We start from the raw sequence: 14,872 nt of genomic DNA, 5'->3' as shown, positions 1-14,872 counted from the left end.
TTTATAAAACCAATACAGTGGGGCCAGTCTAGTGAATTTTTGGGAAGCTGTTCTCTGTGTGTTATACATAGTAACACGATTTGCTACATGTAGTTTTCTCAGAAGCTTGTTTGGGAAAAGAGAGAAGCTGGGAGCACAGAAACACTTGAGTTTAATGCTGACTTCTTTATTCCATGGGTTCCTGCAGTGCATCACTGTTACTGGGTGAGGTGGTGTTCAGCCAAAGGTTGAACTTGCTGATCTTGGAAATCTTTTCCAACCTAATCAGTTCTGTGATTTATTTTTTTTTCCTCAATTCTGTCTTAAATTTTTAGATCATCTCTGCCTTCTAATTTGGAGATAAGACAGCTGGAGGATGGGACTGAGGGAGTGTTTGCTCTGACTCAGCTGGTGAAACGTACCCAGTTTGGCCCCTTTGAATGCAAGAGAGTTCTCAAGCTGGAGAAAGAATCAGTTTTTCCCCTGAAGGTAAGACCCAGAATTTGTAAAGCAATAAATAGCAAGGAGTCAGTTTTACCATTGAGGAATTAATGCTGGCAAACACTATGAAAACAAAGATATGAAGGGAGATTATTTGGAACATCTTTTAGGTGTGCCCTGTAAGAAATGAGCTAAACAAACATTCTCTGGGCAAGGAACAGAAGAACCAAACTAGAAGCTCAGTTCTTTTAATGAGTCTCTTCAGTTTGATTGAATTTGCCTAATGAGCCACATATGCATTAGGTTTATGGAACATGGAGAATAAGTGGGGTTTTTTCTGTCTTGCATTTGTTTTATTCCTCTCTTGAAAAGTTTTGGTAGGAAAAATGCTACATTAAGAATGGAATTCAGTCTTAGTTTCCATTAATACCTAATGCCCTCAGAAGTAATGATTTAGAAGAGTTCCTTGGGCTGATGGCTATTTGGATACCCTTCCACTCATGTCTGCAGTAAGTTTTTGGGAAGCTGGTGGCTATAGCGAGAATTTTTGGGATGATTTTGTTCAGTTTGTTCCCATCTTGTTCCTGGTTGTCTGTCTCTGAGACAGATAAGGTGTGAATAAATATAAGATGAATAAAAAAATTAAAAGATGAATAATAAATAAAAGATGCCTGATGCAGGACTTGAGGCTTGCTTCGTCCCTGATGCCCATTGAAAAGAAACCGCTGCAAAAGCGGAAAATCATTTATTTCCCCTTAACTTCTTATCACTTCTGGTGGTTTTTATTCTGTGAACATTTTGCTTGGCAGGTGTTCCAGAAGGAAGGGCCCCTGGTGTATTTTGACACCACAAACGAAGATGATTGCAACTGGATGATGATGGTGCGCCCAGCCACCGAGTATGAGCACCAAAACCTCACAGCCTTCCAGCATGACAATGACATTTACTTCACCACCTGCCAGGACATCCCCCCAGGAACTGAGCTGAGAGTGTGGTATGCAGCTTTTTACGCCAAAAAAATGGAAAAGCCAGTGCTGAAGCAGGTCACTAGTGTTGCCAATGGTATGTGTGGGGGCCTTTCTTCCTTCCTAAGGGCCCAGTGCTGCCAGGGACTGATAGTCCCTGGCTGTTGGAGTTGACAGTGCTGTTTATCCAGTAGGTTCTTATCCTGCAGAGTCAGGCCAGCCTGCACACGTGGGTGCCCTGCAAGAGGAAAGTGTAGATTCTTCACCCTGATACAGCCAGGTTTTTTTAAAACAGGTGGCCTAGTTAATGGGTCAGCCTCTTCAGAGTGGACAGACTGGATAAATAGTCCTTAACTAAAGATTTGGTGTATCAAATCATTTGTATCAAATAATTTCTGGGTAGAACAGCAAAGGAGCTCAATTATCAGAGAAATCTGTATACAGATTTGATAAAGAAGCCATTCTTTGGTTGCAGTGAAAATGGTTTGGTTTTGCACAGAACTGTTACAGAGTTCTAAAAAACTAGATTTCTCTTAAGCAGCCTCACATGGGACCCACTAGAGTAAGATCCATGTGGTTGTGCATTGGAAAGAAAGGCAGCAGATATTTTAGAATCTGAATTAGAATTGCCACAAGTTCCAGTGTTTTCCCCTTTGTTTTCTCCTACTTTTCCATTTCTACAGCTGAAAGGCAAGATCCTTTGACATTGCAAGGGTGTTTTCTTCCTGCTCTTGAGCTGGGAGTACTCCCTGGATGTTATTACTGCTCTGCTGGGTATAATTTGGGGTGACAAATTTGGGAAGAAGCCATTGCCACCAGCTTTATGGCTGCCCTTGATCCTAAGCAGAGTCTCAAGTGCTACAGCTGAATCAATGCAGCTGACATGTTTCTGAGCTCTGAGATGTTTCCAGTTGGTATTAACTGAGAGGTTTCATATTTTCCCTCTTTAATTTAACCTGTTCATGCATTTTTTTCTGGGGTTATGGGTATTTAAAAATACTGTTGACAGTATACCCTGCACTCTGTTCAGCACTTCATGGTACACTCCAGAATATTTAAGGCACAGTGGGTGAGATTCAGCTGTAAGAATGCCCTGGTTAAAATTTTCCATGAGAATGTGATTTGCAGGCCTGTTGCAGAATAAAACCTTGACTGTTGTTACTGCCCTTAGCACAGAGCAAGAGTCAAAGGGTCTGGGCAGTAAAGATGAACTCTTTTTCTTCTTCACAGATACATCCTTGGTAACAATGGAGTCTGATAAAGAGGGGAATAATAAGGTCTCTTCGAAACCTTCATCTGCTGTCTTACCCCATAAAAAAAACAAGAAATCCAGCATATTAGCACCTGATCCAGCAGGTATGCAAAATTACAGTGCTCTTAAGGAAGATAGAGGACAGATACAGCTCTGTAGAGCTGTTAGGTGTAACACTCCTGCATGTGTATTATGGATATATAACTTCTGGCAAATACTAATTTAGAGAGGATTTGAAAGCCTGATTTTTTCTTTTCATTTTCATGGGCACAGTGCTTAAAGAACATATGCAGGTTGAAAAGTGGCAGAGGGGGCAATAAACTTTTAGGCAGATTATTTTCATGAAAACCACAAGTGCTCCTGACTTTGGAGGTGGTTAGTGTTGGGATGGGGGTAATCCTCAAGAAAATCTTCATTCTGCCTGTGCAAAGTGTAGTAATTCAAGTGATCAGGCCAAGCTCTAGAAGAAAACATTTCAAATATTTGGAAATGACAAGAACATTGGTCATCCTCAAATTACAACAATACCACAGGATATGCCACTGTCAGAGCTCAAACTGTTCTCAATTACAGAAACTAAATTTTCAATAAACTTATAAGCAATACATATCCACTTGGTAAAGAACACATGGCTGAGGAAATATCTGGTAGTGTCATAGGAGCTCTGTCCCAAGGATTCTTTACAAAGCAGTGCTCCCCTCACCCAGTCTCTGCAAAGTGCAACAGTGAAATTAAGAACCCACTTAACACAAATCTCAAAAATTACACTCAGAGTACACAAGATCAAAAGAAAACCATTCTAGGTCTGCTCTTTGAGGGGTTATTTTCCTAAACTTTGCTTATTAGAAGTAGCTGGCAGGAAAGGAGGGGAGTTGTTGCAGACACGTTCAGAGCAGCTGATCAGAGAGGCTCCATTTGTCAGCTTGGGTTCTGTCACAGCTAAGGTGACTGAGGAGCTGTCTTTCAGTTTGGCATTATTGATTTTTCCAGAGGTAAAATGAAGAATTGGAACAGCCCCTCCTACATCCTTCACCCTACTGCCTGAAAGTCCAACTTCAGTAGAAACAAAAAGCTGCCTTTTATATTTTGGGAACTCTGAGGTTTTCCCACTGATTTGGTGCTTCCAAAACAAAATTTTCTTCTTTTGATTTTGTTTGCCTCAAGTCATATACCTCAAGCAGTTGCCAGCTTGTCAGATGTGTGGTTCCAAGTCAGCCAGGTTGCCCTGCAGCTGTCCTGGAAGCCTGAGGAAGCGGGAACTTAAGAAGGACCTGACTCTTCCTGACAAACCAGTACAAGGAGCAGCTAAGGAGCCAGGGAGGTGCAGAGTCAGGCACAATTAACTTACACAGAATCTTGGTTTGCTGCTTTTGTCCTCGTGGACAGAGCCCTCAAGAAGTTCTTTATGCAGCCTGTGAAGAGGGAATTTTTGTTGCTGTATTGCCAAGTGATTTCTTACTAATTTATTTATTGCAGCATGGATGAGATCACACCTCTGTAGTGCAGAGTGTTGAATGTATCTCCTGTAGCAGGAAACAGTCTCTGCCTCAGAGAATCCTTTATTTTGGTTCAAGAGCCAACACTGAAAAGAAGGAAGAACTTTACTGTCCCTTTACAGATGGGGTCCTCAGGCAGAGAAAGATGAGCTGGCATGTAGTGACCATCTAGGAAATCTGTGGCAGAAACTGAGGCACAATTTGAATTCCCTGTGCTGCCATTCACTTACTCTGACTTCAGTGCCATCCTCCTCCTCTGCAGAAGGAGTGTTACTCAGCTTTTGGTGTGCCAAAAAAATCTCTGAATCAATCCAGATTTATCAGATCCTCTTGACAAATTCAAATATATCATCTAAGGACTGAAATACAAAGGACTGTGAACAGAGTTACTCTTCCTGTTTTATTTTTTTTTATTCCAGTTTCATTTTTGCCCTAATTTCTTCACCTTTCTTGAGTTGATGTGTTAATTAAAGTATTAGTATGGTGATTTCATAGCACATCTAATTAATGAAACTGCTGAAACCTGGGTTTCCATTGTCCTCACCCTTACTTCCATTAATCCAAATGTTCTTACTCTGCAATGCCCTTCACTGAGGTTTGTCCTGCTTCTGTCCTCAGCTAATCCATAAGAAGACTGGTAACTCTGGTTTTAAAGGTGCTAAAAATTGCTTTATGCCATGCCTTTTATGAACACAATTCTTTAGAAAGTGATAAAGGAGCCCTCAGGATTTTACAAGGGCACTGATAACTCTCTCCTGGCATCATTTTTATCTTCCAATAGTTCAACTCTTCATGTTTGGAGAATCCTGAAATGGTCCCAGCTGCCTCCAGGGGCCTCTTGCTGCTTAAATTGTACCTTGTGATGCTCAGGGAGTTACTGCAAGATAAACAAAGCTACAGGGGTTTATCACCTCCCCATTTTCAGAGTATTTCAGTATTTCTTGTTGTGATTTAGTGAACACTCCAGAAGGCAGTGGAACAGCAGAAGCAAAGCCCAACCAGTGGACGTGTAAAGTGTGTTCATCTGCTTTCCAAGAGCCCCAGCTGCTGACAGGTAGGAAGTGCTAGAAATTCATGGGAGAGCACTGAGAATCATCAGCAGAATTCTGCTCTCCCATGGCTGTGAAGCTGTGCACCACCCATGGTGCAGTAAGATAAAAGTTTTAAATTTTGTGTTCCTTTAAGGAAAGCAATAGTAGGGAAGGTAGAACAAGGATATTTTGACCATGGCAGTGTTCTGTCTCTGGACAAACAGCTGTAATGTTGAATCTAGAAGAAACTGTGATCTAGAAGATGGTGTGACTGTCAGGAAAATCAAGGATAGGGAGCTGCATGAGCAGTGTAAAGGTCAGTGATGCCAGGTTATACTTTGTGGTATTTATGGCACAGCTTTAGTAAGGGTAATGAAGTACATATTTTTTTTTCTGCATTTCATTTGCAGCTATTTTATGCAGTTTTTCAGAAGAGCTTAAAATTATTTAGAAGCTTTGACCATTTGCTGGATCTTTTTTGAAAAGGGGACTTAGGTCAGTAAATAACTTGGGCGTTTGGAAAAATGTACCCATTATTAGAAACACAAACTTTTTACTGTGATATCAATAAATCTCCTTAAAAATTCAGTTCTTGGGACTGTTGAATAAACTGTAGGCTTTGATTTGTGAAGGTATTGTGACTGCTTTTGAAATAATTTGAAGCAAGTCACTGCAAAGTGAAATGGACCTGATAGATGGGCTCCAGCTAGTTCCATTTGAGTATTTTAAGGATAATTTCCTCCTTACTCTCCTGTTCTTCCTTATCTACCCAGAGCACTTGCTGAGTCACCTGGAACAAGCCAAAGGTGCCTCCCCAAGCAGCCAAAATGATGCTGAGAAAGCAGAGAAAGCAGCAGAGGCTGTGCCAGCAGATCAGCCAGTGGCAAGTGATACAGCCAGTGCCAGCACAGACTCGAGGAGAAAGGCCAGGAGGGGAAGAAAAGCCAAAACAGCAAAAGTAGAAACACCTCTTGTCATTGATGAAGAGAAAGATCCTGCAGGTAAAACAGAAATCTAGAAAATGCTAAAGCAATATATCTGCTTATACATCTGTGATGATGCCTTTGCATAAAGGCCTAAAAAGCAGCAGAGGCAAGATGGAGATTTTTAGTTAGATCACTAAAGCTGCCAATTTCCAAGTTTTGTTAGTTATTTCTGAAGGCCTTGAAGGCAGCACCTGCAGCCATTCACCTGCCTTCTTCTGTGATGGTTTGTAGAGAGCCCCAGGGAAGCACAGGCTGTGAGAACTGCAAGAAGGAACGGGAGAGGAAGCATCCTTCCTCCCAAGAGGACAAATCTTTCTCTCTCTCCCTTGAGTTCAGTTTAGAAAGGGCTTTACCCTCCTTGAAGGGATGTTCTAATAGGAAATTTCATGATGCTTGGTCAGCTGACCCTTCAATAGCTTGGAAAGGTAAGAAGTTAGAAAAAGGTGAGATGTCCCTGCCCATGGCAGGGGATTGGATTTGATTTTTAACAATCCCTTCCAACCCACACTGTTCTATGATTCTTTGAATGTGTTTGTGGACAATTGATTTGTCCAGTGCCATCTCTTATTACAAATCCTGCGTTTGAGGTTTTGCTTGCAGCTGTCCACATGACTGCTGTGTTTATTTCTTTGGTTGTGTGTGCAGTGGAACGTGTGGCTGACGCTGTCCCTGAGGTCCCTCCAGAGGAGGTGGCCCTGCCCCCAGCTCCAGAAGAGAGCATCATGGATCTGGTTTTAGGAAAGATGCCCAGCACCACAAACAGCATCAGCTCAGTGACAAAGTAAGTGTTCTGGGATGCACAATTTCCTCTTACTTGTATCTAAGATGATGTAGCATGCAACAGTTCTGCTCAACTTCTGGGTGCACAGATGCTCTTTTTTATCAGCATAAAATTGTGTGATGCTGCTGCTGCTGCTTCAAGAGGTGATTTTGAGTGCCACTTGTACACTGGTAGGATTTTGGAACATAACATAAATGAAAATTTCTTTTTTCATCATGTTATTGCTTTTATTCTGTGTTTCCAAAAGCCTCCTGCAGCTGCAAGGTGAAATTTACTCCCATTGAACGTTAGTGATAAGACAGGAGAAGAGATTTTTTCTTTCAGAATATGTTAATAATTTTTATTACTATTCAGTCTTGCTTGTCATCTTAGCTCATGAATGACTTCATGTTGATTTTGCTGTGATACTCCAGATTTGGAGCAGTAGGAGGGGAAAACTTCAGTATAACAGAACCTCAGGGAGACTCTTAAGTATCACATGATTAATTCAGATTCTTTGATGTCTTTTTGTCTTGGTAAAATTGGCCTTTTGAATTGTTTTTTGGTGTTTTTTTTTGTATAATAGAGCACTCAGTTTTTATGAATTAGCTAGTAATGGTATATATTGAAGTCCTTAGCAGACACAGAGCCATCAAAAGTCATTTCAGCAGGTGGTTGTGCTGGGAAATGGCGCAGTGCTGCTTGGCAGCCTGCTGCCCTCTGCCCAAATACAGCTTTGATGTGGGGGCTGCCAAGCTTCCTAAGCTGAGCTAGTGCTGATGTTTTCAGAGCAGAACAGACCCTTTCTGTTCCTCTGAGGGGCCTGCAAAGAGAATTTCTGCTGCTGCTTTTTGCCTCTATGGTGCTGGGTGAAGAAAATCTGGAATGAGTGACATCTGCAGCTTCCAGGGGGTGGCCAGGGGAGCACCTTGGAGCTGGGGAAGCTCCATCCAGGCCCCCTCCCTCCTGCCAGGAGCTGAGTTTTTAACACTCCTCTAGTTTTTACTAGCTCTGTTGCAACCTTTGGGCTAGCTTTCAGTCCCTGCCTTTCTCTCTAATCCAGTAGGTTTGCTCATCACCAAAACACCATGTCCCTCAAAAGAAGTTTCATTCTCTCCAGTAGACACGGGATTCGGCGGAAGCTGATAAAGCAGCTGGGGGAGCACAAGAGGGTCTATCAGTGCAGCATCTGCAGTAAGATCTTCCAGAACAGCAGCAACCTCAGCAGGCACATCCGTTCTCATGGTGGGTTGGCTTTTCCCTTGCCTGGAATTGATTTTATGTCTTGATTTTCATTGATTTTATGTCTTGATTCCACCTTTGAGTTAAAACGAGCAGGGCTCGTTTTAGGGATTGGGATATGTATTTATAAGAGAGCTGGTTTTGCTTTTTTCTTTCTTTTAAGTCTCTCTAGGAAACTTAATTTTTTAGACCAAAGCATGAGAAGATCTCTGTTCTGAGATATAGAAGATATCTATCTATCTATCTATCTATCTATCTATCTATCTATCTATCTATCTATCTATCTATCTATCTATCTATCTAATCTATCTTTGTTATCTATTGCAATAGATAATGCAGAATTGAAGTTGAAAGTATTTAAAATTTGAATTAGGTACATCTTTTAAATGAGGGCAAGGATGTGATATTTTTTCCAAAGATTTTATTGCCTTTAAATTGATACATAAATATCACCCCCACCTTCACAGGCATGTGGGTAACATAGCTGTAGTGTCAGGTGTTTTTCCACCTGTGATTTGCAGTTTCAGGGGTCTGTGTCCTATTCTAAGGGTTCTATGAAAAATCATCACTGAAAAAGGGTGGGGGAACTAAACCAAAATTGTTGGAAATGGTTAAAATCCACTGGTCAGATCTGCTGAAATACTAAATTTTTCATCACCAGCCTGTGTGTTTGCAGTTGCTTGTGCTTTGGTTTCCCCTGCCTTGCCTGGAGTTGGTTATTATCAATCACTGACTATTTCCCTTTCATCTTGATTGACCCCCTCAGGTGACAAACTGTTTAAATGTGAGGAATGTGCAAAGCTGTTCAGCAGGAAGGAGAGCTTGAAGCAGCACGTTTCATACAAGCACAGCAGGAATGAAGTGAGTGGAAGGGGCTCTTGCAGGGTTTCTGTGCAAAGGCACAGTGAGATTCCAGGTGTGAGCGTGCCCTGCTCATGTGGGCAGGTATCCCATGGGAGTGAGAAAGGACAGAGAGGGGATGGTAACATCTTATCTTAGAATAATTGATGGATTTGAAAAATGCTTTTGAGCATGTGCAAACCCTTTTTCTATAGAAAATTGCTTTCAGGCATCAATTCCAGCAAAACAAGCTGGAATTAGCTGGACCTGCATGATACAGAGGTGAGATCTGACTTGAGTTATGCTGCTAAATAGGGTTGTTACATTCTTATTTGCTTGTCCTGTTTGATTTCTCCCCACTTTTCATTCCTTTAATGTATGAACTCTGCCTTTTTATGCTGCTGCCATAGAAATATTAAACCCACCTGTAGTGGCACCTTATTAGTGACAGTTTCCATTGTTGCTTGGTACCAGGGTCCTTAACTCTCAGATTGCTGCCACCTCTTCTGGAAGATGAGTCAGATCACATCTTGCTTCTCAAACCTTCTGTGTCTGTGTTGGACCAGATGTTCCACATCCACACAGGAGCATAGTTTTTGGGGTTTTTTATAGCTCAGATGTAGGAGCATGGCAGGATGATACAGCATCAGAATTTTGCACCACTGTGTAGATAAATGCCCTCTTGAAGGATTAGAAATTGAAAAGGACAGAAAACAGAGGAGGTGTTTGAGGTTTAGAATTTCTCTGTCAGATGTGACTTTGCTTTTCCTGTTTGTGATCCTCAGGTGGACAGTGAGTACAGATACAAGTGCACCACGTGTGAAAAGGCCTTTCGGATAGAGAGTGCATTGGAATTCCACAACTGCAGGACAGGTGAGCATGGATAACTCTTCCTCTGGCATCTCTGCTGCATTCTGGGAAGATGTCCCCAAATCCATCTCAGCAGAGAAACTACAGAAGGGGAATAGGGATTTAGGTTTTTGTCAGCATCCTGGGTTTTTGATAAGAAGAGTGTAACCAGTGATCTGTAGAGCAACACATCCACTTAGGAATTGGGATTTTTTAGTATCTTCTGCTCACCTGTGTAATATCCTGAGTGGTGTTTCCTTTGTTTACAGATAATCTCTGTTTAACTTTTTTCCCTAAAACTAAATTCCACCTCACTCCTCTGAAACAGAGGAACTGGGTACAGGACCAGTATTAGTGGTAATTTGTAGTTTTTTGGGTTTGCAGTTTTCTTCAGCTTTCTCCAGCTTTATACTTTCAGTAGTCTCTAAATGTTTTTTTCTTAGTATCACTCCAACCTGTGCTTTTCTCCCATAGCCATCCCTTGTGGTTACTCATATTATTTCTGCTGTGATCTTATGCTCAAAAAATGCCATCCTGGTTACTTTTATGGCCCCACAATAGTGTTCAGTCCAGAATCACACAGGTAATTGCCCTTAGAGCATAGTGATGGATTCCACGTTTAAAACCCAGATCCAACAGAGGAACCACCCGTCTCACAAACATACAAAAGCTGTTTTCAGCTCTAAAGAGCTGCATGCTTTCTCTTGCTTACAGATGACAAGACATTCCAGTGTGAGATGTGTTTCAGATTCTTCTCTACAAACAGCAACCTTTCAAAACACAAGAAAAAGCATGGGGATAAGAAGTTTGCATGTGAGATCTGCAATAAGATGTTCTACAGGAAGGATGTCATGCTGGACCATCAGAGGCGGCACTTGGAAGGTAAATTTCCTGCAGATCAACCTAATTATTTCTCCTGAAACAGCAGTGGAGGTGGGCAGGTTAAGGAAATCATAGTGTGCATTAGATCTTCTTGAATGGTGGCTGTCTTTTTATTAATCAGTTACCTGATCAAGAATTTCAAGTTTCAGCAAAATGTTACATTTATGAAAAATAGCAGTAGTGGGTCCAGAGCTATTAAGAGTCATGTGAAAGCAGCATGGCTTATTATGCAGCAGTTTAGACTGGCTGATTTTAATTTTTTTTTCTTTATTTGCATCCTATTCTTCCTTTTTTAAAATTTGTGTGGTAACTTGAAAATCTGAAGGCAGAGAGTTAACTTGCTGAGAGTGACTACTCCATAAATACAGTGTCAGCATGTTATCTTTGAAACACTTGAGAATATATGAAAATGAGATTATGAGAGTTAGCTATTAAAAATCTCAAGCATCTGAGGATATTATAGGTACTCAAAGACTGGAAAAAGTTGGTACATTGCTCAACTTGTATTAAAATGTGGTTAGTGACTTAGATGATAAAACCAAAAGTGATTTAAAAAAAAAAAAAAAAGCAGCCAGATTGTTTATTTTGTGTCCTGAACCAGAGGACAAGGGGCTGTAAGACACTGGAAGTGTCTCATTTTCAGCTGTCACAGAAGAGCAGGAGCCCTCTGCCCTCCTGAAAGTAGCAGAGAAAGAGGTCTGAAATCCTCTCTGAGCATTACAGCTGATGCTGGATGGTTCATCTCTCCTTAGAGACTTCCTCTCCTCTCTTTCTTAGTGAGGGTGAATTTCTGGGCCAGATCCAGATTGAAGTGCCAAGGCCTACTAGATCTGCCTCTTTCCTGATGTTGACAAAAATGTTTTTGACAAAAGTGTTTTCTGTCACTTTGCAGTTGCTTTCATAACCAATAACCCATAACACATCACTCTGGCAGACTGCTTCTATATTCTTAAAACCCATTATAATTCAGAAATCACCCTTTTGTTAGCAATTCAATCCTGCAATGAGGGTTTCACTCTTCTTCCCAGTCTCCTTGTGAGCAGGCCTGCAGGCTGGAGTGGAAAGCCATGGTTTATTTCTTGCTTTGTTTTTTTTTTTGATGGGGACTGCTGTGTTAAGGGGTGAGGCGTGTGAAGAGAGAAGACTTTGAGCACAGCACGGAGAGCATGGTTCGCTACAAGAAGGAGCCCTCGGGCTGCCCCGTGTGTGGGAAGGTAGGAGCTTGTGCCAGTGTGCCATGAGAGGCTCTGCATTGTGGCTCCAGGGTGCTGCAGCTCAGTCCAGAGAGGAGAAAACTGAGGGGATCCATCCATACATTTAAATCTCTCCAAGGGGTGTCAGAGCATGGTGCCAGACTCTTTCCGGTGGTGCTAAACTGTGGTATTCACATTCTCTGAACAGAGAGTGACATAATTCTCTCTCCCAGGATTTTGCCTAGAGAAACACAGAGAGAATAGAGGTAAGAATTGTTTTCTCTTCTTCTCTCTGTGCTTCTTCAGGCAAAATCCTGGGAGAGAGAATTATGTCACTCTCTGTTCAGAGAATGTGAATATCACACTCAGCAATGGCACGAGGAGCAGCGGCCATAAAGCAAAATACAACAAATTCCACCTCAGCGTGGGGAAGAAATTCCTCACAGTGAGGGTGGCAGAGCTCTGGAACAGCTGCCCATGTAGGGTGTGGAGTCCAGTCAGGATATTCCTCTTCAAACACCTGTAGCTCCATTATTTATCCAAGCCCACCGTAGCCATGGATGGTGGGAGCTGTTAGCACAGGGATGAGAGCAAAAGTGCATTTCAGGCTTGAACTTTCCTTAGGACACCCAGCACAATGGAGAGTGTCGCATGGCCACTGTGTGTGTCAGTGAGATCTCATGGCTTATGTTATTTAAAATAAAGTTTTTCTGGCTGGTTGTAAACAGCTGGAGTTAACATTGGGAATCCTTTTCCATGGGGAATAAAACTGAATTCATGGTGTAGTCATGGCATGGTTGCATTTGAATGTTCAACACTCATGATCATAAGTCACTGTTGTCACAAGGAGTGTGGGTTAACTTGTGATTTTATAAATGTTTAATGATTGATGGTGCAAAAGACACTCAAGAACTCTTCAGCTGATCTTCAGACCTCTGATTTTGATGCTTTGGTTATGTTTCATATCAGTCAAGGTAGATTTTGTGGCTATATCTTTTTAGAGATAGATGGAACATTGATGATTCAAAAGACACTGTCTAACTATTTCAAATTCTACTCTGTATAATTCTGCTGTAGCCTTTTTTTGGAAGTCCACCCCTGACAAATGGCTAGTTTCAGTCAGTTCCTTGGAACTCTGCCCCTGGATTTTGCCATGCCAGCAGTTCTGAGGCAGACTGCTAACAGGAGCTCCTGCATGTTTCTGGCCAGAAGGAATAAAAAAAGACAGTAAATGTGACAGTAAATGTGTTCTGTGCTCAGCACTGGGTAGGTATCAAAGAACTGTAGCCCAGCTGGACATGATCCAAAAATCCTTCCTTCTCTTTTTCCTTTTAGGTATTTTCATGTAGGAGCAACATGAACAAACACCTTCTAACACATGGAGACAAGAAATACACCTGTGAGATCTGTGGACGTAAATTTTTCAGGGTGGATGTGCTGAGAGATCATATTCATGTCCATTTTAAGGTATTGTGTTAATAATCAGATTGTTTTGTCAACACTGAATTGTAAGGAATGAAATTAAATTAAAAGGGAATTGTATCATTCAGTGGTGCTGATAAAGATGCTTTTATTGATGTAATATTGTACCAGCTGAGTGTCTTTATATTAAAATTCCTTTTATATGCAGAAAAATTAAAATTAGTTGTTTGAATAAGTTACCCCTTATATGGACATATTCAATACAGAAACTCTGTATTGAATGAAGCAGGAGGATATTCAAAATAAATAATATTACAGCAGTTAATGCAAAGCAGTCTACATGGAAGCAAAAGGTGACCAGGCCTTACTTTTTGAAGAAGTTTAATCTATTAAAACAAAATATTCTTTCCCTTTACTTTACACAGGACATAGCCCTAATGGATGATCACCAGAGGGAAGAGTTCATTGGTAAAATTGGAATCTCATCAGAGGAAAACGATGACAACTCTGATGAAAGTGCAGATTTAGAGCCTCACAAGTATAGCTGCAAAAGGTGCCAGGTAGCTTTAAATACTTTCAAATTAACTTGTTTTGGGATGGGGGAGGGAGTGGAGGAATTTATAAATAATTCAGAATATTAAATAACATTAAAGCTCTCAGAGAGAAGGCAAGTTCTCAGGTCTGCTGTCTTCTGCAGTGCTGTTACCTCTGATCTGTGAACTGAGGCTCAGTTCCATAAGAACTGAGGTGGTGTCCAGCAAGGGGGATGATAAACACTAAAAAAAGGAAAGACAGACACATTCACTTTTTCCTGTGAGGAAGAAAACAAGCAAAACTGGAGGAGGATCAATAAAGGAGCACTCACATCTCAAACTACCTTTCAATTATGTGCAACTTTAAATGGTGGCAGCATTTCTGATTGATAGAGTCCACAAATTGGTTAATTTTTATGAGGTCAGAAGGTTCTTTTGTGGATACCCAGTTTGGAGGAGTAAGACTGCTGCTTGTGTTCAGAGTGACTGTTTATTTTCACCCTGCTCCATTGCAAACAGGATGGTGTTGGAAGTGCTGCTGGAATGTGATTCACTCAGTTGTCAGCTGGGAGAGGAAGATTTTTTAAACCTCTCACTGTGAGGCTTTTGCCATTTTATAAAGAAATAATGGGTCCTTAAGGACTCTGTGCCCTCCCCAGGTGAGCACACTGTGCTGGGGCAGGTGGGGTGCAAAACCACTCAGTGAGAACAGCAAAACTGACACAGGGACAGGGGATTTTTGGTTGTTCAGCCACTGAATTGACCCTGGAAATCAGAGCTTATTTCACAGCCCACACTTAATGTGGTGAAAGTTCTTAATTTACCTTCATTTTAAGACCTGGAGATAATAATATTTCAGTTTTCTTATCTGGCAGATGGTTTTCAGTGCAAACTGATTTTAATTTTGTGTCAGTAAATATGTGAAGTTGTGGTGCCACAGCAGTTCATCATGTTCTTGCTTTCACTGTGCTGATTTTCTTGCCTGACATTTCATGGGTACA

At 41.3% G+C, this 14,872-nt stretch overlaps 1 protein-coding gene across 6 annotated transcripts in view; it reads left to right on the top strand.

Moving 5' to 3' along the window:
* PRDM15 (PR/SET domain 15) overlaps positions 1-14,872 on the top strand; it is a 35,110-nt gene that overhangs the window by 9,010 nt on the left and 11,228 nt on the right. For 3 of the 6 annotated variants that reach the window (XM_036382578.2, XM_036382573.2, XM_036382558.2), the window contains exons 4-16: positions 315-468; positions 1,230-1,482; positions 2,616-2,741; positions 5,089-5,187; positions 5,938-6,165; positions 6,796-6,931; positions 7,974-8,155; positions 8,919-9,013; positions 9,778-9,865; positions 10,556-10,723; positions 11,843-11,937; positions 13,252-13,383; positions 13,764-13,898. In XM_036382578.2, the coding sequence (XP_036238471.1) occupies positions 315-468; positions 1,230-1,482; positions 2,616-2,741; positions 5,089-5,187; positions 5,938-6,165; positions 6,796-6,931; positions 7,974-8,155; positions 8,919-9,013; positions 9,778-9,865; positions 10,556-10,723; positions 11,843-11,937; positions 13,252-13,383; positions 13,764-13,898 (1,891 nt within the window). Of the gene's footprint in view, positions 1-314; positions 469-1,229; positions 1,483-2,615; positions 2,742-5,088; positions 5,188-5,937; positions 6,166-6,795; positions 6,932-7,973; positions 8,156-8,918; positions 9,014-9,777; positions 9,866-10,555; positions 10,724-11,842; positions 11,938-13,251; positions 13,384-13,763; positions 13,899-14,872 lie in introns of those variants that run through there. The other 3 variants (XM_036382582.2, XM_036382567.2, XM_036382590.2) reach the window with 3 other exon arrangements.

This window comes from Molothrus ater, chromosome 2 (assembly GCF_012460135.2).
Source record: "Molothrus ater isolate BHLD 08-10-18 breed brown headed cowbird chromosome 2, BPBGC_Mater_1.1, whole genome shotgun sequence".
NCBI lineage: Eukaryota > Metazoa > Chordata > Aves > Passeriformes > Icteridae > Molothrus > Molothrus ater.
The sequence above is the reverse complement of the archived record's forward strand: the minus strand, read 5'-3'. Positions and strand labels throughout refer to the sequence as shown.